Source organism: Nelumbo nucifera, chromosome 5, assembly GCF_055504915.1.
Source record: "Nelumbo nucifera cultivar China Antique chromosome 5, China Antique-T2T, whole genome shotgun sequence".
NCBI lineage: Eukaryota > Viridiplantae > Streptophyta > Magnoliopsida > Proteales > Nelumbonaceae > Nelumbo > Nelumbo nucifera.
In genome coordinates this window covers 17,514,435-17,536,793 of record NC_142653.1, presented here as the reverse complement: position 1 = coordinate 17,536,793, position 22,359 = coordinate 17,514,435, and the positions used below count along the sequence as shown (strand labels likewise).

General features: G+C 38.4%; 1 protein-coding gene across 4 annotated transcripts in view; it reads right to left on the bottom strand.

Moving 5' to 3' along the window:
• LOC104595514 (binding protein) overlaps positions 1-22,359 on the bottom strand; it is a 130,122-nt gene that overhangs the window by 17,662 nt on the left and 90,101 nt on the right. For all 4 annotated transcript variants that reach the window (XM_010256268.3, XM_010256267.3, XM_088888398.1 and 1 more), the window contains 13 exons: positions 18,573-18,728; positions 18,362-18,403; positions 17,889-18,233; positions 7,620-7,793; positions 6,615-6,775; positions 6,206-6,518; positions 5,684-6,116; positions 5,212-5,548; positions 4,886-5,074; positions 3,012-3,273; positions 2,665-2,856; positions 2,370-2,588; positions 2,084-2,257 (listed from right to left, as the gene is read on the bottom strand). In XM_010256268.3, the coding sequence (XP_010254570.1) occupies positions 2,084-2,257; positions 2,370-2,588; positions 2,665-2,856; positions 3,012-3,273; positions 4,886-5,074; positions 5,212-5,548; positions 5,684-6,116; positions 6,206-6,518; positions 6,615-6,775; positions 7,620-7,793; positions 17,889-18,233; positions 18,362-18,403; positions 18,573-18,728 (2,997 nt within the window). The remainder of the gene's footprint in view (positions 1-2,083; positions 2,258-2,369; positions 2,589-2,664; positions 2,857-3,011; positions 3,274-4,885; positions 5,075-5,211; positions 5,549-5,683; positions 6,117-6,205; positions 6,519-6,614; positions 6,776-7,619; positions 7,794-17,888; positions 18,234-18,361; positions 18,404-18,572; positions 18,729-22,359) is intronic.

Genomic DNA, 22,359 nt, shown 5'->3' with positions numbered 1-22,359 from the left:
CTTTCCACTTATCTTTTCTTCCCTTCCCTTCCCTTTCCTTTTCTCTTTTTTTCTTCTCTTTCTTTTTCTTTCCCTTCCCTTTCTTTTCCTTTCCTTTCCTTTCCTTTCCTTTTTTTTTCTTTTTTCTTTTATTTTCTGCCTTTTTATATCAGATGTGCATGAGGCGTACGCCTCTAGCACGCCTCATGAAAAAAGTGCAAGAAGCATATGCCTTAGAGGTGTCAACACCTCTGGCATATGCCTTAGGGCGTTTTGGGAACGCAACGCCTAGAAGCGCGCCTCCAGGCATACGCCTCCCACGCCTTTTAAAACACTGGATCCTATATAGCTACCTTTGTTCCCATTGTTGTGTCTAACCCCATTGCCACATATACCTCTATTGTTGATGACCTGGACATCCCTATTACACAAAGAAAGGGGGTCAGGTCCTGTACTACTAAACAACCCATTTTCCATTTTACTTCCTATGAGAAGACCTCACCTTCTTTCCATGTTTATGGATAGATTGACACTAGTTCAGTCCTAGTTTAGAAACAAGAGAGGAGAGAAGAAAGAAGAAAGAAGAAAGAAAGGGTTAAGAGTCCGACCGGAGAGAAAAATCTCACTCTCAGCCGACCCACCTTGTATTTATAACTTATGCATTATGATACAAAAGACAATCTATGACCCTATTAAGTATGAGACACAACTTAAACACAAATAAAATAGACAACTCACTTCTAATTATATGACAAAATGATCAAACTACCCCTTATTTTGTCAATTCTAACACTCCCCCTCGAGTTGGTGAGTATATATCATATAATCCCAGCTTATTACATATGTAATCCACTCTCCCACAACTCAACCCTTTTGTAGACAGATCTGCCCACTAATTTCTTGAGCTTACATGTGTTGTACTTATCACCCCACTGATCACCTTTTCTCTTACAAAGTGACAATCAACTTCCATATGCTTTGTTCTCTCATGGAAGACTAGATTGGAAGAGATGTGGATTGCAGCTTGGTTATCACAACACAACTTCATAGGCTTGTCAACTGAGAACCCCATCTCCTACAAGAGATTTTTCAGCAACAGTAGTTCACATGTAGTATGTCCCATGTCTCTTTATGGCAAACACTTTATTAACTAGTGGGGAAGTGTGTACTCCCTATGTAAGTTGTGAAGAACAGGTTGCAAATATCTTCACAAAAGGCCTACATAACTTACGACACAATGGCTTATGTGCCAAGTTGGGCATGATTGGCATCTATGTCCTAACTTGAGGGTGAGTGTTAAAGTTGTTAGTTGTTGTTTACTAGTGCTGCAAGGGCACTTGTATCCCTTTAATTTTTTATGTCGTTCTAATATAAATACAATGGCTGGCACCACCAGCCCACTTGTTGTCTCTCTAATCAACTTTTCTCTCTTCCTCTCTTCTCTTCTCTCTTACCCTCTCTCCCTTCTCTTTCCTCCTTTTCCTTTCTATTTTTCTCCTTTAGATCAAGAAAACAATCAACATTTTTTTTTCCATTGAAAAAAGAACAGAATTAATTATTCCATTACAAAATATTCTATCAAAAGCCTTATAAACAAGTTGAAAATTTTCGTTTTGTAATGAATGTAGGAAATAAAAAATATATTTTATTAGAAAAATGAAATAAGACATGAAGAGGTCAACAAAGAGTGAGGAGGATTCAGTAACACAGTTGAGAGTAGATAAGTTCATAATGTATTCCAATATCCTAACATAGGAAGGGACTGGATGATTCTGATTCTAAAGTACAGGAGCAGGGTGGTTGATGCAAGGGCAGCCAAGCATCTACTGAAGGGAACATGAGAAAGCTAACTCTTCAATCTTAAATCTATATTAAGTAGAAGTGATCAGTTAGGAGGGAAACGGTCTTTTGTTGGGTGGTTGAAGGTTGAACAGTTGAAGCTAATATGAGTACTGTTTCTTTGGGCTGGTTTCAATGGTTTTGCAATCTCTTAAGATAGACATGAACAAGTATATGGTTGGGTTACAGAGATGGAAAAAATTGACATGAACAAGTATATAATGTGAAAAATAAACAAAAATAAACACCTCTAATAGATTAATACCGGAAGATTATAGCCAAGTTCATTGATAAGCATCTCATCAACCAATCTTAAGAGATATAATGTGTTGTCTCGACATGGTTGCAAGACAAAAATGTCATCCTCAAATGACGCTTCTACAAGCTTTCCAATTACATCATCAAAGATATCATGAAGCAGGTCCCTTGAAATTTCCCCCTGCATACATTAAAACAAGTTGAATAGAGGCTGCACCATAGATACTGTAAGGGATGGAATAAAGATGGGAAAGATAAAATAATAATATCAGAATGAAATTATGGATCATTACTTGTTCACAATGCATGAGCAGGAAGTTTATGGTTTCTTCTAACTGCTGCCAGCCACCTTTTATGGAATTCATATAATGGCAAAGAACAATAGAAAATAAGCCCCTTGCAAGATGTTGTTCATTTATCTCGTTGTCAGCATGAACCTGAAACTCAGCCTTATAGTTTTTAAACACATCAAGTCTCAAAGATGTTGCTAGCCAGGAATGCCACCCATATTCCTGTTCACAATGATAAATGGTTAGATTACATTCTGATCAAATTAGATATGCATCAATAACATGCAATATACAATACCATAAGGGCTTCAATATTCGAAGGATTTGAATCAAGAAGATCAAGTAAATCTCTTAATATTTTCACTCTTTGAGCTGTTTCCTCACATCTTGACAAAAATCTGAAAATGAGCATCAACATCTGAGGAAGGAAGAAGTGTGTATTATTTCCCTTGATCTTGTGCTTTTCGGACTGATTATGTTTCTGTAATACCTGGACCTCAATTTCATGGTAGAAGTTAGAAGAAGTTCTCAATTTTAAAATATAAGTTAGAAGATGACTTCCATCTCATCCAAACCTAAATAATCAAAAAGTTGCATTTTCATATCAAGAATAAACCAGTCTATGGAAATAAAATTTCACATTACCTGTTTAGGGCTAGCACCACCAAGAAGCACATCAAACAAGGTTGCACACAAATGATCTGTTTGTGGAAACTTAAACAATCTGTCAGATATTGCAGAGAAAATCGGTTGCAGCCTAATACTGATCTTCTTATGGCTTTCTGAAAGAGATCTTGATCTTCCAACTGCAAGATTGAAAAATCTGGGTCCCTTCTTCTCAGAGGGAAGTCCAACCAAAAGTCTTCCCAAGAATTGCAAACTGAGCAATCTTATTGGCTCAAAGTCCCTACATAAACAAGTTGAAATAAATGTCAGTAGATATAGTAGTAGGGACTAGGGACCATCCTCGGCAATTAATATACAGTTTCTATTCACATGTACTTAGCATGTTGAATTCTTTACTAAATTCATTTATTAAGGAAAACATATATTAAGTTCTCAAAGTTGCACTTTTGATATCCTGTTTCCTCGTTGGTATTAAGATCTACCTTAAATCCCAACCTTATTCATCTTTACTGATTACATATAGCGAATACTTGACATGGCTTCACATCTTGACCACTATCAAAATCTTGATTCATTTATTTTCCTCTCTCCACTATTTCCCTAAGTGAGGTGCATTTATGAAGGAAATGAGCTTACAACTATGTGCACAACCAAATCAAGGTGGGAAGACCAGGAAGGTCCACACCTCATTAAGTAGTATCAGAAAGAATATACAAAATTTAATCATATTTATTTCCAGTAAAAATCTAGCCACATATAGAAGTGCAAAACATTTTACAGGGAAACAACCAATCCTTCTCTAAATCTCACTGTTGAGGTCTCTAAACACACTAATCACATTGATACACGTATAACAAGATTTACATGTAGTGGGATTCTTTAATTGGTTCTTTCATAGATGGAAGCACACAATGGAATTCTATCTGCCTACTCCTATGCAGCCATAGATGGGGACCCTAGTGGTAGATATTCAAGTTTTCTTGCATAAACGATCAGTTGACAGAAATTGGGAAATGTGCTACATGGAGGAATGTGAAGCAGTCAAGAAAATCTAACCACAAACTAGCTAGGGATGCCACAGGTTGGATAACTTGGATTGGGTAAGAGTTTGCCTTCACCCAAACCCAACCTCCAATGGTTCCAGCCTTCCACTCAAACCCCAACCCAACCTGACTTAATAACATGTAATTTTCAAACCTGCCCTGACCTTATAGGGTTCAACCTGATACCGACCTGACTTGACCCACAGTCTTTCAACAATACTTTTTAACACATTTTCAAAACCCAAGAGCCATTAATTTAATTTTCACTAAGGGACTCCTCATTTAACATTTGACCAGTTTGGGTTCATCCATTGACTAGCCTAGGGGTGTAATAATTATCAGTGTATACTTTGCTTCTACTTGCTGTTTGGGCATATTTCCTTATCTTGCTCCAGATCAAACTACAAATTTTAGTTTTGTCGTCTTGGATTGAGTTCTAGTATTAGATCAGTTCATAGCATGGATCAAAATGATATAAAAGGCAGTGGATGAGATGAGAATGCAAGATACTATGATCTGCTGTTTTCTTTCTGTCATTGGTGTTTAGAGATTATTTTATATATGATACCTCTCCTTGTGTTAGTTCCTAACAACAGTAGGTTGGATCATTCTTTTAACAAGTATTGTCTCCATAGGAGATAATATTGTAGATCTATTGAAACACCCTTTACCCATAAAAGAAATCATTACCATGGCATGATCCGCACCTTAGTGTATGACTGTATGCCTAATTTACTTTACCATATCAGTCATACCTCAAGCACCTTTGTAGACATTGATCTATAGTCACTGTGCTTATAACTTTCATTTAAGATCATCTCAGATTGATATTGTAATACAGAGGCATACCTATGAAGAAGATTAACAAAAATGTGACAGCCACCAAGAATATTGACTTGCTCCAAAAAAGAAGCAAGTAACTGCTTTTGAGAAACAGCACGAATAACCATATGTAATACATCCTCAATACATGCCATATCCTGACTTCTCTCAAAGAAAGCTATGAGAGCTTTGATATCTGATGCTGCAATGTTCTGCCTGCAAAATAAGATTTTGAAAAGTCATGTTGATAGAACTTTTATGTGAACACAGCTAACCAAAATGATTAGTAAATACAGCTAATCTACAATTTAGAATGCATGTAGGAGATATGCCAGAATTAGGAGACATTTAACCTGAGGCTCATTTCACCAAGACTTAATAGAAGGAGGCGGATTTTGTGAACTTCTTCTTGATTTGGTCTCTGTCCAATTATTCGTTTACTTATAGGATGAAGTAGAGGCTTGCTTCCAAAAGAAGAACGACCTTTTGGTTTATCCCAGTAAAATTGGCATATTATATCAATCACACGAGGGAGCCGACACAGGCTTGTGAGCAATCTTGGATCATTATCAAATTGCTGGATGAGGAACAAATATACTTCACGTTGGACTTTGTAAGTAGTATATACCCAGATAAATGGATTAAGAAATATACTTGAAACAACATCTTTCACCAATAGCTCTGACAACCCTGGTTGATAGTAGAAACCAAAGGTGAGATAAAACAATCTTGAAAGCAAATAAATCTAGATTCCAGAATAATGAAAGGTACATAACTTCTAATATAAACATATTTTAGCTTAAGATAAAGCCAAAGTTACATTACCACAGTTTGCCACAACATCAAACATTTGTTTCAAAGCTGAAAGAGTTTCTGAATTAAGTTGCTGTGGTGGAACAGATTGCAATAAAAATCCCAGGATAGAAAAGCCAGAAATAAGATGCATCTGTTGTTGATTTGCTAGATTATCATCTAGAAAAGAAGCTATTAGCTCAATAACCTCAGCTGCCATACGGTCTTTTGTGATATATCTAAGAAATGTATGCCCAAGTTGTTCATCTCCTGGATATTCAGACCCATCAAACTGAATTAAAAGAGGAAAGAATACTGAGACACCACCAACACAATAGATTATTTGTTGCAACAACCGACGGGAACATAACTGTGTTCCAGCCAGAACTACTGCTTCAAAAGAGTTCTTATCCAGTGCATGATCCAACAGTGGTGACACATTAAACAAAGTCCTACCACCACTGGCCTGCAAAAAGATAGTAAGATTTTTCAGTTCTATAATCAAAGATAAAGTAAAGGTGTCCCCATGAAATTGTACTAGTAAAGAAAATGCACCTGTGCGTTGAGACCAAAAACTATTTTAGATCCAAGGCCATCTTTTGCATCAAGAATTCCATTAGGCAATGGGCTGTCTGAAGAAAGTGCAGCTTCATTATCAAGAAAAGAATACATGTAACTTGGTCCTAGGAAATGGATACCCTGTATCTGCTCAGAAGAAATAGCATCTCCAAACAGATACACGGGACCGATCTGACCAAGAAAAGGAGATGAATCTTTGACAGATACCAAGCTTTCATCATCATAAACAGTTGGATTTGTTTTAGTTCCAATCGTACAGCGTGTCAAAGCTTCATTAACTTTTGCATACCTAACACATGACAAAAGACAAAGTTATGAAACAATTTTATCAAAAATGACTGAATTGAGAATGATAAAAAAATTAATGAAATACATGACAAAACACCTGCATTTTTCAGATGATACAAGACGACCATCAAGATAACACCGTAGTAGGCTTCCCCCAGAAAATGCTCTTCCAATGGTATGAGTTATGCAAAGAAAATGCCATTTCTTACGGACAAGATTGAGTTGCAATGAAACACATTGCCGTTTCTGATTGATAGACTGCAACAGCCATAATTTTACTGCATTAGACATTGACTATAACATTAAATAAAAATCCATCAAAATGGTAAGAAAATAACAAGCTGACCATCCAATCAATTTTCTGATTTAGAAGGTTATAAATCAAGAGACAGACAAAAAGAAAGGGAGAAACGGATGATTAGTGATCAGAATTCCAAAGCTTTCACCATCTGGCTCCAATTCCATATCATGGCATCTAAAAAGATGAATGATTACATTGAGCATACATGAGCTGTTACAAGAACAAATTAAAGAAGCAAGGCCAAGTATATGCCTACTATCATGTCTGATAGATCATTTGCCATCACGCTTAAGCAGTACTATCTACAAACTAAGTTATATATCTAGACTGAGGTAGGGTGGAGTAGAGTCCTTGATTCTTCTGTATGGTGGGCATGCCACCTGGTGGTTGATCAAACTCTTGGTCTGGATTGGATGTTTCTTAACATTCCAATTGGAACTCAAAAGGAGGTGAATGTGCTTGACTGAGGGTAACTGAACAAGGTAGTGGTTCATCATTGGCACTTCTACAACGAGTGAGACTGGGCAAATTTCCTAGATTGCAACCATCAAAATTCAGTCTCAAGGAATTTATCAAAAAAAAAAAAAAATTCAGTCTCAAGGAATCTGATGATTTGGAAGGGGTTCCAAATTAGATGTCATGTGTTATATCAGCATATTATTAGAAGCTAGACATTTTGGTAGTTAAAGTGAACCTCTCATTTCCATGCAATAATATTTAGCATTTAAACTTTGGAAAATAAAATAATGACCATATGTTATAAATAATATGAGAACAATTCAAGGAAAAAGGAACTTTAACCTCATAAATGAGCTTCTCTCTTCCAAGCATAGCAAAGCACCCCCTTCCATTTTCTGTAAGAAAACTGAAGAGGCCCATTGTTCCAGTTCTTGGAAAGTTCTCTACCCTGATCCAACACGAAAAAGAAAACCCCTTATTGTGCGGCCACTGCACTGGTGTTTTTATTACAATTCCCTTTAAGAAAAAAACAAAGAAAGAAGAAAGAGTCAGGTATCACAACCAAATTATAAAATTAAACAATATAAAAATAGAATAGATCAATGTATTTCCTGAATAATGATAATATTTTGGGTTGACAGATGTTGTACACATATGTTTAGTACCACAAGGGTACTTTTGTAATTTCCACATTTTTATGTTGTACGACCATCCTAGTATAAATAATAACATACTGCACATGCCTGCAGCATTCTTTTGGACTCTCAGTCCTCTCGCCTCTCCTCTCTTTCTCTTCTCTTGTTCAACATGGTATCAGAGCAAGTCGTCCAGGCCTGAAGGGTGATGTCGAGCAAATCTGATTTTTTCATCTTCCAGCGTAGAAAAAAGTTCTGGTTTATAGAGAGTTTTCTATCTGATGTTCAAAGAAGTCTGCCTGACTTTTCATCTTCCAGCGTAGAGAAAGTTCTGGTTTATAGAGAGGCTATCATCTGATGTTCAAGAAGGTGTATTATCTACTGTTCATCTGCTGTTCGGGTGCCCTGGTATTCGACTGAAGTTTTTTTTTTGTGTTACTTTGCACCCATTGATGGACTGTTGATGCCCTAGTATTCGACTTAAGTGTTCCTTTTTGTGTTACTGCTGTTCAGCTACCCTGTTGATGGACTGAAGTAGCTCTTTCTTTTACTTTGCTCTCATTGACTGTTCGGCTGCCCTGAAGTTGGCACTGTTCCAGGTCTGCCGATTAGGTGTGTGGTGAACTTCACCTTGCTCCTTCCATTTTGTTGTGGGGTCGTATGATCTCTGTATATCCGTAGGTCATACAGACCTGTTTATGTGCTGCAACAGCAGTGTTGGTCTTTTCGGATCCCTGTAAAACCGTAGGTCATACAGACCTGTTTATGTGCTGCAACAACAGTGTTTGTTCTTGGATCCCTGTGAAACCGTAGGTCATAAGGACCTGTTTGTGTGCTGCAATAGCAGTCTTTTTAGTGGACTGAAGGTCAAGAAGTGCTCAGTGCCTTCTGTAACAACTCTGTGAGGCAGTGCTCCTTCTTTGGGTGCTGTTTTTTAAACCTGAAATCATGAGTGATGAAGATTCAGCCACATCTGGAGTTTCTTCAATGCTGAATGGAATGAGTGGGGGTGGTGACCTATCCTTTCCTATGGCTGTTGTCCCTCTTGATGGTTTAAATTACCTAGAGTGGTCAAGAGGGATCAAGTTATATATCACTGCAAGGGGGAAGATAGGCCATATTAATGGGAGAATTAAAGAACCACACTCTGGGAGTGCTGAATATGATAGATGGAATCAGGAGAACAGTATGGTTATGTCTTGGCTCTTAGTCTCCATGCAACCTCAAATAAGGAAGAATTTCATGTGGGCTGAAACTGCAAATGAGATCTGGGAACAAACAAAATCTACATATTCAGAACTACGACACTATGCCAAGATCTATCAACTGCAGGCATAATCGTCTACTTGTAGACAAGGAGAGAGGTGTTTATCAGTATATTACTCTGACTTGACTTCTGTCTGGAAGGAGTTGGACCATTACCAGAATGTGGATTGGAAGTGTGACGAGGATGCAAAACTGTACAAGAAACTTGTCTCCCAACAAAGAGTGTTTGCCTTCTTACATGGTCTGAATCCTATGTATGAATCTATCAGAGTCCAGATTCTCAAATCTAAGGATCTTCCATCAGTTCAGGAAGTTTATGCTCTTGTACAATTTGAAGAGAGCAGAAGGAATTTGATGAACAACCCTGGTGGGGATGCAGTTGTGTTGGCAGCAAAAGGGGGTGTCTCTACTAGTGTGGGATCTTCTTCCAGGAAAGGAGATCTCTAGAAAAAAACAGAAGATAAGGACAAATTGTGGTGCACTCATTGCCAAAAACCCCGACACACCAGAGATACCTATTGGGATATTCATGGGAAACCAAAATGGGCTCAAGATCTGAATAAGAAGCAAGGTTCAGATGTGAATAAAAGGTCCAGACAACAAGGTACAAAGAAATACAACATGGCCAACATGGCTACTCGGGAAAATCAACCCTCCATCCCTACTGTCACTCAGACACATCTCTCTAGATCTGACCCAAGGGAGGATATTATGAATTCCTTCCGTGACCATTTAGAGCTCTATGGTAGAGCAATTCGTCAGATGGATGCTCCTCCCTCAACCTCATTTGCATCTATGTCAGGTAACTCTGCCATAGCTTTCCATGTTGCTTCTCACACCCTTGACTCTCCATGGATCATTGATTCTGGAGCGTTAAAACACATGACTGGTACGTCCTCTTACTTTCAAACCTGTCACCTTCTTTCTAGAAGAGACAAGGTGAGACTAGCTGATGGATCATACACTTCCATAGTTGGTCATGGAACCATCTCTCTTCCCCTTGGCCTTACCCTCTCTGATGTCCTACATGTTCCAAAATTTCCCATTAATTTGTTCTCTGTTAGTAGTGTTACTAATTCCTTAAACTGCTCAGTGACCTTTTTCCCTTCTCATTGTGTGATTTAGGATCTGGCCTCGGGGAGGATGATTGGTAGGGGACGAATGGTTGATGGACTTTACATGTTGGAGAATAAGGCTGGTCTTCATGTTACAGAGTCTATGAGTCAGTCTTGTAAGAGTCAAATTTATTTATGGCATTGTCGCCTTGGTCATTTGTCTTTTGAGTCTTTAAAAGTTGTGTTTCTAGAACTGTTTAAGTCAATGTCCGTTTCAGATTTCTCTTGTCAAACGTGTCAGTTAAGTAAACATTGTAGAACTCATTTTCTTCAAAAAAATAGTAAATCTGAATTTCCTTTTCGCATTGTTCATTCTGATGTATGGGGCCCTGTTACTTTACCATCTAAGAGTGGTTACAAGTATTTTATTACCCTCATTGATGATTATTCTAGATATACTTGAGTATTATATCCTATGCGAACCAGGGAGGAAGTACCAAAAATTATCCAAGATTTTCAACGGATGATCTTCACTCAATTTCAGACTGAAATCCAAATTTTTCAATCAGACAATGCGAAAGAGTTTTTTCATAGTGATCTCACGAAGTTCTTTGCTTCGTGTGGTTCACTTCACCGTAGCTCGTGCCCGAATACCACAACAAAATGGTGTGGCTGAACGGAAGAACCGACATCTCCTTGAAGTGGCTTGGGGTTTACTACTCCATATGAATGTCCCCAAACGTTTTTAGCTTAAGGTTGTTCTTTGTTCTACCTACCTCATTAGCCGTATGCCCTCTCGTTGGTTAGAGTACAAAGCCCCACATCAACTTCTCTTTCCTAAGGCCCCCTTTCTTCCCATTCCTCCTCGTGTCTTTGGTTGTCGGTGCTTTGTCCAAAATCTATCTCCCACCCGTGGGAAATTGGATACTAGTGCTATTCCTTGCATATTCCTTGGTTACTCCACTCAAAAGGGATACCGTTGTTTTGATGCTGTTTCTCGAAAATTCTATGTCTCCATGGATGTTTCTTTCTTTGAGGATGAGCCATTCTTTCCTGTTTCTCCTTAGGGGGAGTGTAGGCATGAGGAGAAACTGGTTCAGATCCCTCCTCTTCCTGATCCTCCGCCTTTTCGTGCCTTCTTTCGTCGTTGCAAAGGCCAACCAAATTCAAGAGCTGTGGAGAATCTAGAACCTGTACCTCCAGTGCCATCAAACTCCTCAGGGGAGGATCATACCCACTCAGGTAACTTGGCTCCCAATGATGTCCCTGATTCTATTGAAATTGATACCTCTGATGCTAATGGCATTGACCTTCCTATTGCTCACAAGAAAGGTGTTAGATTGTGCACCACTAAACATCCCATTTCCAACTTTGTTTCCTATGAGAACATTTCACCCTCATTTCGTGCTTTCCTTACCTCTATTAACAGTGTCCCTATCCCCAAGAATGTGGCAGAAACTCTTTCAGTACCTGAATGGACAGATGCCATGAAGGAAGAAATTAATGCCCTTCATAAAAGTGGCACATGGGAACTTGTAGATCTTCATAAGGGAAAGGATCCAGTTGGATGTAAATGGGTGTTCACTGTCAAGCATAGGGCTGATGGAACGGTGGAGAGGTATAAAGCTCGTTTAGTGGCAAAGGGGTTTACTCAAGTGTACGGACTTGATTATGTAGAAACTTTTGCCCCTGTTGCCAAGATGAACTCCATTAGAGTTCTATTCTCTCTTGTTGCTAATCTGGTTTGGGATCTACATCAGCTTGACATCAAGAATGCATTCTTGAATGGTGATCTTGAAGAGGAAGTTTACATGATTCAACCCCCTGGTTTCCTAACTCAAGGCAATGAACAAAAAGTGTGCAAGTTGAAGAAGTCTTTATATGGGCTGAAACAATCACCAAGAGCTTGGTTCAGCAGATTCCATGTTGCGGTTCAGCAGAAAGGATACAAGCAATGTCAATCAGATCACACACTGTTTGTGAAAAGAGGAGAAGGTAAAATGGCCACTTTAATAGTATACGTGGATGACATAATTGTTACTGGTGACTGGAAGGATGAAATCCAAAGGTTGAAGTGTTTCCTTGCCACTCAGTTTGAAGTGAAGGATCTAGGACCTCCCAGATACTTCCTTGGAATTAAAGTTGCCCGATCAAAAAGGGGTATCTTCATTTCCCAAAGGAAATATGTCCTAGATTTACTTCAGGACACTGGAAAGACGGGACTGAAGCCAGTTGACTCTCCCATTGACCCCAACCATAAATTAGGTGACAGCCAAGGTGAACCTCTCAAGGATGTGAAACAGTTTTAGAGGCTTGTAGGGAGATTGTTATATCTTTCTATGACTCGCCCAAACACTGCTTATGTTGTTGGTGTCCTCAGTCAGTTCATGCATGCACCTAGGTCCACTCATCTTGAAGCGGCAGAAAGAATCCTCCGATATCTAAAAAAGTTTCTTGGTGCTGGCTTGTTATTTCAAAGGCACGGGCATTTGAAAGTCGAAGTTTATACAGATGCAGATTGGGCTGGATCTCAAAGTGACAAAAAGTCTACTAGTGGCTACTGCACCTTTATAGGAGGGAACCTTATTACATGGAGGAGTAAAAAGCAAAATGTGGTGGCTAGATCCAATGCTGGAGCTGAATATAAACATTGAGTGAGTTGGGTTTCCCAGTGGACAAGCTTATGACTCTATTCTGTGATAACAAAGCAGATATAAACATTGTTGCTAACCCAATGCTACATGATAGAACAAAACACATCAAAGTTGACAAGCATTTTATCAGAGAGAAAGTCATCGCAGGCGAAGTATGTACTCCCTATGTCAGCTCTGAGAACCAACTTGCAGCATCTTTACAAAATGGCTACACCATTCTAGACATCATGATCTCTTTGACAAGTTGGGCATGATTGATATCTATGCCCCAACTTGAGGGGGAGTGTTGACAGATGTTGTACACATATGTTTAGTACCGCAAGGGTACTTTTGTAATTTCTTCATTTTTTATGTTGTACGACCATCCTAGTATAAATAATAACATACTGCACATGCCTGCAGCATTCTTTTGGGCTCTCAGTCCACTCACCTCTCCTCTCTTTCTCTTCTCTTGTTCAACATTTTGCATGAATAATTTAAAGCAGAAAAGGAATCACCGAAACCATTTATTTTATCCAGAAGTTGCATAATTGAAGATCACATGCATTTAACACTGGCCACCTCCCAAAACATTTATTCCCTGTTAACTCCTGATCTTGCAAGTGATTCTGTTAGAGTTTTGCTGATCTTGGCACCCATTTGACTATTGCTCCCAAAGCCCTTACCATATTGCAGATCTCTCTTAAGTATGCCTTTACAACCTTGACAGCTATTCCGTAACCACCCCATCTGTACTGGGAATACTGTCAAGTATTCTTTTTTTTTTTTTGTAAGTAATACGAATATTATTTTGATTCAATAATTCCGTAAGAGATATACAGTAAAAGCTTCCCACAAAGAGGCACGCGATGCAGCCTCAAAAGCAATACACAAACTTACAATTGAATAAAAAATGACTGATTCTTATGCACAACTTGCTTAGTTAAACAATCTGCCACCCCATTTGCAAATCTCCTTTTCCATAGAAAACTAGCTACCATATTTGTGGTTAGTCACTTGAATCTTCGCAAAGACATCCTAAAGGACCAAGCCACTATCTCCGGTTCCTTCAGCCACCTAATTACCAGTGTAGAGTTACCTTTAATTAGCAATCTTCTCATAGTCCTGGTCTCTAGCAATCTCTACTCCCTGTACTGCATGAACTTTCGCATTAACAGCACCCCCCACTCCAGTTGGACCTGAAAATAATGCTATAAACTACCTTCTACATTTTTGAACAATCCCCCAATACCAAAAGGCCCAAGATTGCCTAGACTACAACCATCAAAGTTTAGCTTGATAAATCCTTCTTCAAAGGGGCCTAATCTATCACAGGCTTATCTGTGACAGCAGAGCTTTTCGTAACCAGTTCCCAATTCTCCCACATATCATCAAAGGAAAAGTGTGAAAATAAGCCCGAGGCTTTTACCCAAATTACAGCCCTGTTAATTATACAATCCCAAACTGCAACCTCTTCTCTCTCCTTGTCATTGAAGAGTCTAGCATTTCTTTCCTCCCAAACTGTCCACACCAAAGTAGCTCTGGCACATCTGCACATGACCTTATCTCTTCTCTTAGGTCACCTAAAGGTTGTAGGGTCAAATAGATTGCCAATCTACAGATGCTCAGTCCACCTACAACCAAAAAGATCAAAACACTTTTCCCAAAGATCTACAACAAAGGGGCAAGAGTATACCAGTTTGGGGAAATACTAAGTCCAGGTCTTCTCTTTTGCAAATTGTCCAAAGTGTTTAGTTTTCTAGGAGAGACTTCCCAACAAAGAACTTTGAACTTAGAATGGAAAGGCTGAAGGTTAGGAACATAACACAAAGAAGAGAAAAAGGAAGAACAAGAGAACAAGCCCAAAGGGTTAGTATTGCCATCCCCCTCCTTAATCCATTGATGACTTGATTATTGCCTCCAAGAGATCTCTTCCCTAAGCAAAATCTCTTCCCTAAGCAAAATCTCTTCCAACATATATCAAAGTCCTATCCTCCTAACTTAATGATTCTCTCCTCAAAGCTTCCAAAGTGATCTCTATTCCACTCTTTAATTTGGCATTTAAGCCTTTGTGTCTTCCTATGGAACTTAGCTCCTTTCCACCAAACATCCCCCACTTCCTCATTCCACCATTCATCCACCTTGTGCACAAACTTTTGGTGTGTGCACCGCATATTTTCAACCCTAAACGATCTATGGTCACAAAGAAAGTCCTTAGTTCCAATACTAATCAGGTAATGATCTAAAGTGACTCTTGGAAAAGCCCTAGCTATCAACCCTATCCAATGTTTTTCCCACTCAGGATTGAAAACAAACCTATCCAACTTAGAACAAATAGGGGGGACTTGCAAATTGAACCAAGTGAGCATTATCTGCTAGAGGAGAATCTCTTTTAGTGCACAATCATCAATAAACTCATTGAACTTCCTCATACTAGTAGAGATCAATTGATTGGGATTATTTGTCTCATTTGTATTATTTTTTTTTTGATCAATAACACTTTCATTAATTCATCAGTAGAAAATTTACAAGTGGAAGACAAACACACTTATCTTCCAAGAGTCACAAAGAACTTCAAGAAAGAAAAGAAGAAAATACAAAGATACAAGGACACTAAACAAGGAATCCCTTTCTGCCCCTTGTTTTGCTAAACCGTCAGCTAGGGAATTAGCTGATCTCTTAATCCAACATGTCTTAATTTCCATCTCCCGCACCAGCCATTTGAATTTCCTCTTCTCATTGTTATACTTCCAAAGAGCTCCTCTCAGTCTCATTTGTATTATCAAAGAGCTCCTCTCACAGTCTGTCCAACAAGCCTCTAACATCAAAGAGCTCCTCTCACATTTCACCTCTCTCTATATCTATTAGGAGCATAAACATTCGACAGTACCCACATGAAGCCATCTCCTGTGTTTCTTGAATTTCAAAGAGACTGAGAACCGGCCTATTAATTCTTCCAGAGACTCCATCACCTCATTCTTCTATATTGTTACTAGACCCCTCGAGTCCCCACCCCCTCCATGATGGCAGAAAGGACCAACCGATTCCTCTAGAGCTCCAAACACTTCTCACCCATCACCTGTTAGTACATAAACCCACACTAGAGTATCTCTACTCCGCACAAAAGGATAACTAGAAATCACCAACAGGACACCTTTCTCTTGTTGAGTCCCAAAAACAATTGGGCAGTGATTGCTACCAACATGAAAGGAGTTATCTTCTTCCCTACCAACCCCAAAATAGGCTTCAGATAACATTGGTACAGTCAGGTTCTTTGATTTGTCATTGCCTTCTTCCTCCAAAAGGAAAAAAAAAAGAGCTTTTCAATATCAAAGCTATCCTCCTCTTGGAATCTTGGATTTCTATCCAAGCAAACACTGCCAATACTAAGTGTCTTAGACTCCTCTAAATTGATATCCTCTTCATTCAACGAATAAGCTCCTTCTAAATCTCCATTAAAGAGAGTTCTCCCACCCAATGCTTTTGGACTGTAACGAGAATCCGGGGGGGGGGGGGGGGCAATAATGGACCAGAGTTAGTGTCCATAAATGGCCCCTTAGAGTTTCCCACATGACCTTTTAAGTTGTCGCATGACCCAGCCCTTTTATTAACTAATGTGCCCGACCCACTTAAGTTACCCTTATTCCTCTCACAAGCCTTCCCCCTTTCATGTTTAGTCCCAGTCCTTCTTTTTCAATCAATGATGAAGATTTTATTACAAATAATAAAGGTGTTACAATAACATTTAAACATAGGTGTGAGATACAGCCCCCTTTACATGAATTGAATTACAATTGAGCCACTAACAGTTCAAACTAATGCACCTCTTGTCTTGTAAAAAAATCAGCTAACCCATTTGCTAATTGCCTTGCCCGTTGAAAAATGGTTATTATATCTCTAATTAGCCATTTAAATATTTTCACAGAATCTTTCTGGTTCCCTTAGCCACCTAATTTTTAAAGGTTGGGCTTCATTCTCTTTGGGCCCAATTGAGCACCCCACAAACGGATCAATTGATTCTGGTCTAGTACCTCTCTTTTGAAGATTCAAAAGAACTCATTCTCTATGTGTGCAAGTTGGGCAGGTTGGGCTGGGTTTGTGGTCAACCCTAAGATTTGGGCTTAAGCAGTGCATAGGTGAGGCACATTTTATGGTATGTGCCTCGCCTAGGTCCTAGGCACAGCCCTTTCAAAAGGTGCACACCTGGTGCGCCTAGGTGGCTTGTAGAATCAGGAATGTAATATGTTTTACATCACATTAGCTACTTGAAGTAATGCAATTCAGGAAAAAAGAGATTATGAGTTTGCATGCTTGGAAATGTTGTATATGTTTGGTTTTATTTTTAAATTTTCATTTGAATACGCATTACATCTTATGTTTATGTATTTTAGTTTTAGATAATAGGTTTTTTAAAACATTTATTTAAAATTTAAGTTTATATTTTTATTAATATTATGTTTATATTTTCTATTTTTTTGCAATTTTTTTGAATTTTCTGATATTTTTATTTTTTAGCTTTTTTTTTTTGTATTTCTGTGCCTTGCTTCAAAAAGGCATGTGCCTCACCTTCCGCCTTGCACCTCGGGCGCAAATTGCCCCTTGCACCTTTTTTGTGCCTTGTGCTTTTAAAACACTAAAGCCTAAGGACTGAGTCCGAGGTCAAGCCCAATCTTCCCAACCCAAGCCTAGCCTGCACTGTAATTTGATGCACTCAGCTTGGGCTTAGGCCCAAACCGAGCTCGGGTTGGTCAATGAACACAGTCTAAAATCACACATGTATGTATGCATTTATACAAATATTTATGTATATATCTAAATACATATCTATATATGAATGTATGTACGTACGTATGCATTTACACATGTATGTAAATAATCACGCTGGGCTTGGGCCAGGTTTGAGCTAAGGGGTTAGGCTTGAGCCTAGCCCAGAAATAACAAAACTCAGTCTTGACCCAAACCCAGCCCGAGGACCAAGATGATACGTATACCATGAAAAGAAAAAAAAAGTCAAGGACTTACAGATTCATTCCCAGTCAGATCAAAAAAGGCAGTTGGTCCTTTTTCATTTAGCATAAACAGAATGCTGCTTAACAGCAATGAGCAGTATTGCTGCCTCGTTCCAATTTTTTCACTGCGAAGAAGTGCAAAAATTTTGCGTATGTCCTTTCCAGATATGCTATGCCCACCAATTACCTGAATTAGTTGTGCAATTTTTAAAACGACACTTTCATTCACTTCTTCAGAAAACCAATCAAGAAGAAAATTAAGCATTCCTGCTCTGACACAAGAAGCACGATTGGAGATGGAATCCCTTAGCAGTTGCTGAAATACATTGAATCCATAATGCTGCAAAGAATCACTGCTCTGCCCAACCATAAGAAAAGTAACGATTCAGAAAGGCACAGACTCGTACAACCAAAATGTCACAACATTCAGATTTTTCAAAATTATGGAAATCAAAACTGGAAAGAAAAAAAATAACTAAACCCCACCTTCTGGAGAACACTAAAACATAGAATGATTACATCTTCATTCTGCACCAAAACAGATAATGGTGAAAAATTAACATTAGTGGCTAAAAATCCTGAATTCAGTTACAAGTTCCTATTCCTAAACATAAAACCAGAAAGAAGAAGCAACAGATAAGCTTAGATCTTATATCAAAAGAATACAAATTTTGTAGATTAGTTTCTTATAACTAACCTTTATTACAGGGTTCACTTTGATGTCAAACTTCCCATCAACAAGCATATCAAGCAGAGCATTTAGAAGCCCTTCACTTGGATGCCATTGGCAAAAGTCCAACAGCAAATTTTGCAACATCTCATAACCCTTCCCCACAAGGGTTCTGAATGCAGCCTGTGAAAAATAAAGAACTGAGGAAAGAAACACTACTGAATAATGAATAAAATTATGAAAAAATGGTGAGCCAAGAACAAAACTAAAGAGATACTTTCCCCTCACACCAGTCTAGCTGGCAATCAAACAATATAGTGAAGATGAGCAAGAAATTAAAAATGTTGATATTTATTCAATTTTCTTTGACAAAAAGAAGGATAACAACCAAACCATAGTAAATAAAGTGATGTTCATAAAAGGTGTTAGTTTCTAAAACATCAGTCCATTACATAAGGGCTTTTGCATTGATGCGGCTGTTGAAAAACATGGCATGTCCTCCTAGAAGTGCAATAATCAGCCTATTCTGCATAGGATTGGTAAGAATACATATTGATTATAGTGTTGAAGACAGAGACAGGAACACTTAATCGAACTTAGGGTTCAGAGAAGGTCTGATAGCAGAGTCCTCCAAGATTTCCAATCTGAGTTTTTTTTTTAGCTTGACTAGACCACATTTCCACGGTTTCCTTTAGTTTTCTTCTTTTTCTGATGCAATGTGCTTCTATCAGATGATTTATCTTAAGTTGGGTAAAAATTTTCAGTTTAGAGCATTCTATTATTGGCTTTTGAAGGAACTTTATTCTCTTTTATGTGTATGAACGTCAAACTTAAAGATGGTCAGTTAACTTTTATCAGTCAAAAACATAAAAAAGAAAGAAATCTACAAACAGGATAAGGGTCATTACCCAATAGTAGTCCATGCCATCCAAGGCCTTGGGAGGGGTGGACTGAGTAGACCCAAACCTCAGCAATTTTTTGCAGGAGAGCAGACCAAACCCACATTCTCATGCTTGTCAGCCCAAGATTTTACCATTGCACCAAACAATGGCCCCTAAGTTTACAGCCAGGATATTTATCATTTTTTATCAGCTGTAAGAATTATCCATAAAACGTAAGGGATCAAATAATGAGCCTTAGGGGATTAGTTTTATTCTATATAGAGGACCTTTTGAACATCCCATAGTTATTATCTGGCATGCAAGAAAGACCCCCTAACAAATATCTAACAAAAACATGGGCACCTAATATATATACTACTTTAAAAAGTACGAATAGCCTCAAGAATATTTCGGGAATTTTCTGAGGACAAAATTTACCCTTTATGTTTAAATTTATTGATAAAAATGAGGGCAAATAGGATAGTTGGTTATTCATATTAAATGAGTTGTAAAGAGGTAATTTCAAGATATTCAATTCTCTCTTATTAAATCTAACAATCAAGGTATTAATTTGCATTCACCTTCATTGAATCATATATCTAAGGTTTTTTTTTGTTTTTTCTCATCATTAAATTCTATAATTAAATCCATACATAATAAATTAATAATTCCATAACATAAAAAGTTATACTTTTAATATCTACCTGGAAAAAAAAATAGTGTTTTCATCTAGGTGGTGGTAAGAAATTAAACCATTTGGGCCAAATGGGCCAATCCGTGTTGCCACAATTAAATAATAAAATTCAAAAATATATAAAATGCAAAAAATATAGAAATTAAAAAAATAGGAATGTTTTTAACATCATATATATTATGATTCGGCCTGCCCTTGAGTTTTGTTAGTCTGATAACAGCCAAGAAGAGAGAAGAAGAAAGAAGAAAGAAAGAGAGAGAGAGAATAGAGGAGAAAAGGTGAGAAGAAAAGTCTGGTTCGAATGAGAGAAAAAAATTACCTCTCCCATTCGGCCAGACATGTTTTATATTACTAACATAATGGAAAAGACACATGTGCCCTTACTTAAGTAAGGGACACTAGTTCTAATATAATATTACAGATCAGCAACCTCAACATAAGTATAAAGACAGAAATACCCCTACATACTCGACACTAACACTCCCCCTCAAGCTAGCGAGTATATATCATATAATCCCAGCTAGTTACATATGTAGTCCACTCTTCCCCGACTTAACCCTAAATAAGTCTGCCCACTGGTTCCCTGTGTTAACATATGCAGTGTCTATCACTCCATTCAACACCTTCTCTCTCACAAAGTGACAGTCAACTTCTATTTGCTTGGTTCTTTCATGAAACACCGGATTAGAAGAAATATGAATTGCAGCCTGATTGTCACAGTAGAGCTTCATTGGAGTGTTAACATTGTATCCTATCTCCTGTAGAAGGTTCCTTAGCCACACTAATTCACAAGTAGTATGTGTCATAGCTCTATATTCTGCCTCTGCACTGCTTCTTGCCACGACTATCTGCTTCTTATTTTTCCATGTCACCAGATTACCCCCAAGGAAAGTGCAATAGCCTGTGGTAGACCTCCTATCAGACATAGAACCGGCCCAGTTAGCATCAGTATATCCTTCTATTTCAACTTTTCCACCACTTTTGTATATCAAACCATGACCAGGAGCCCCTTTTAAATACCTCACAATTCTTAGAACCACATCCCAATAAGGAACCAGAGGTTTCTGCATGAACTGACTTACCACACTAACCACAAATGAAATATCTAGCCGAGTAATGGTTAGGTAGTTCAGTTTACCTACAAGTCGTCGGTATCTGCCAGGGTTTTCAAACACTTCACCCATATCATTGCTCAGCTTAGTATTTGTTTCCATAGGTGTTTCAACTGGTTTAGCACCTAACAAACCTGTTTCCTCTAGCAAATCAAGCACATATTTCCTCTGACACAAATTAATACCATGCTTAGACCTTGCTACTTCTATCCCCAAGAAATATTTCAATTTACCGAGGTCCTTTGTTTGAAAATGTTCCTGTAGAAAAGTCTTCAACTTATCAATGCCCATTTTATCATTCCTGGTAATAACAATATCATCTACATACACCATCAATAGGATTTTTCCTGCTTGAGAGTCATGACTGAAGACTGAATGATCAACTTGGTACTGTTTCATACCAAACTTCTTTACCACCTCATTGAACACACCAAACCATGCTCGATGAGACTGTTTAAGCCCATAAATAGCCTTCTTTAGTCTGCATACCTTACCATCTTCCCCCTGAGAAACAAACCCCGGTGGTTGCTCCATATAGACCTCCTCGAGAAAATCACCATGCAAGAAAGCATTCTTGATATCAAGCTGATAGAGGGGCCAATCATACATAGCAGCAAGAGAGATCACAATACGAACCGAACCTATCTTAGCAACTGGGGAGAAGGTCTCTGTATAGTCAATAGCATAGGTTTAGGAGTACCCTTTTGCAACCAATCTAGCTTTCAGGCGCTCTACACTACCATCAGGTAAATACTTAACAGTATAAACCCACTTACAACCGACAGCCTGCTTCCTAGGAGGAAGAGTGATGAGGTCCCAAGTATGATTATGAGTTAGAGCTGAGAGTTCTTCCATTGCACGACACCACCCTGGAGAGGTAAGGGCTTCCTAGACATCCTTAGGGACAACAACTGAGGATAACAAAGAGATAAACTAGCGATGGGAAGCAGAAAGGTGAGTGAGTGAAACATAATTAGAAATAGGATGAAGGGTACAAGTGTGTTTACCTTTCTGCAAGGCAATGGGAAGATCAAGACCAGATACTGGGTTTGGGGCTGGTGTGGAGACAACTGCCGAATCTGTTGACATTGATGGAGCTGGAGGAGTAGCAATCGGTACATGTGGGC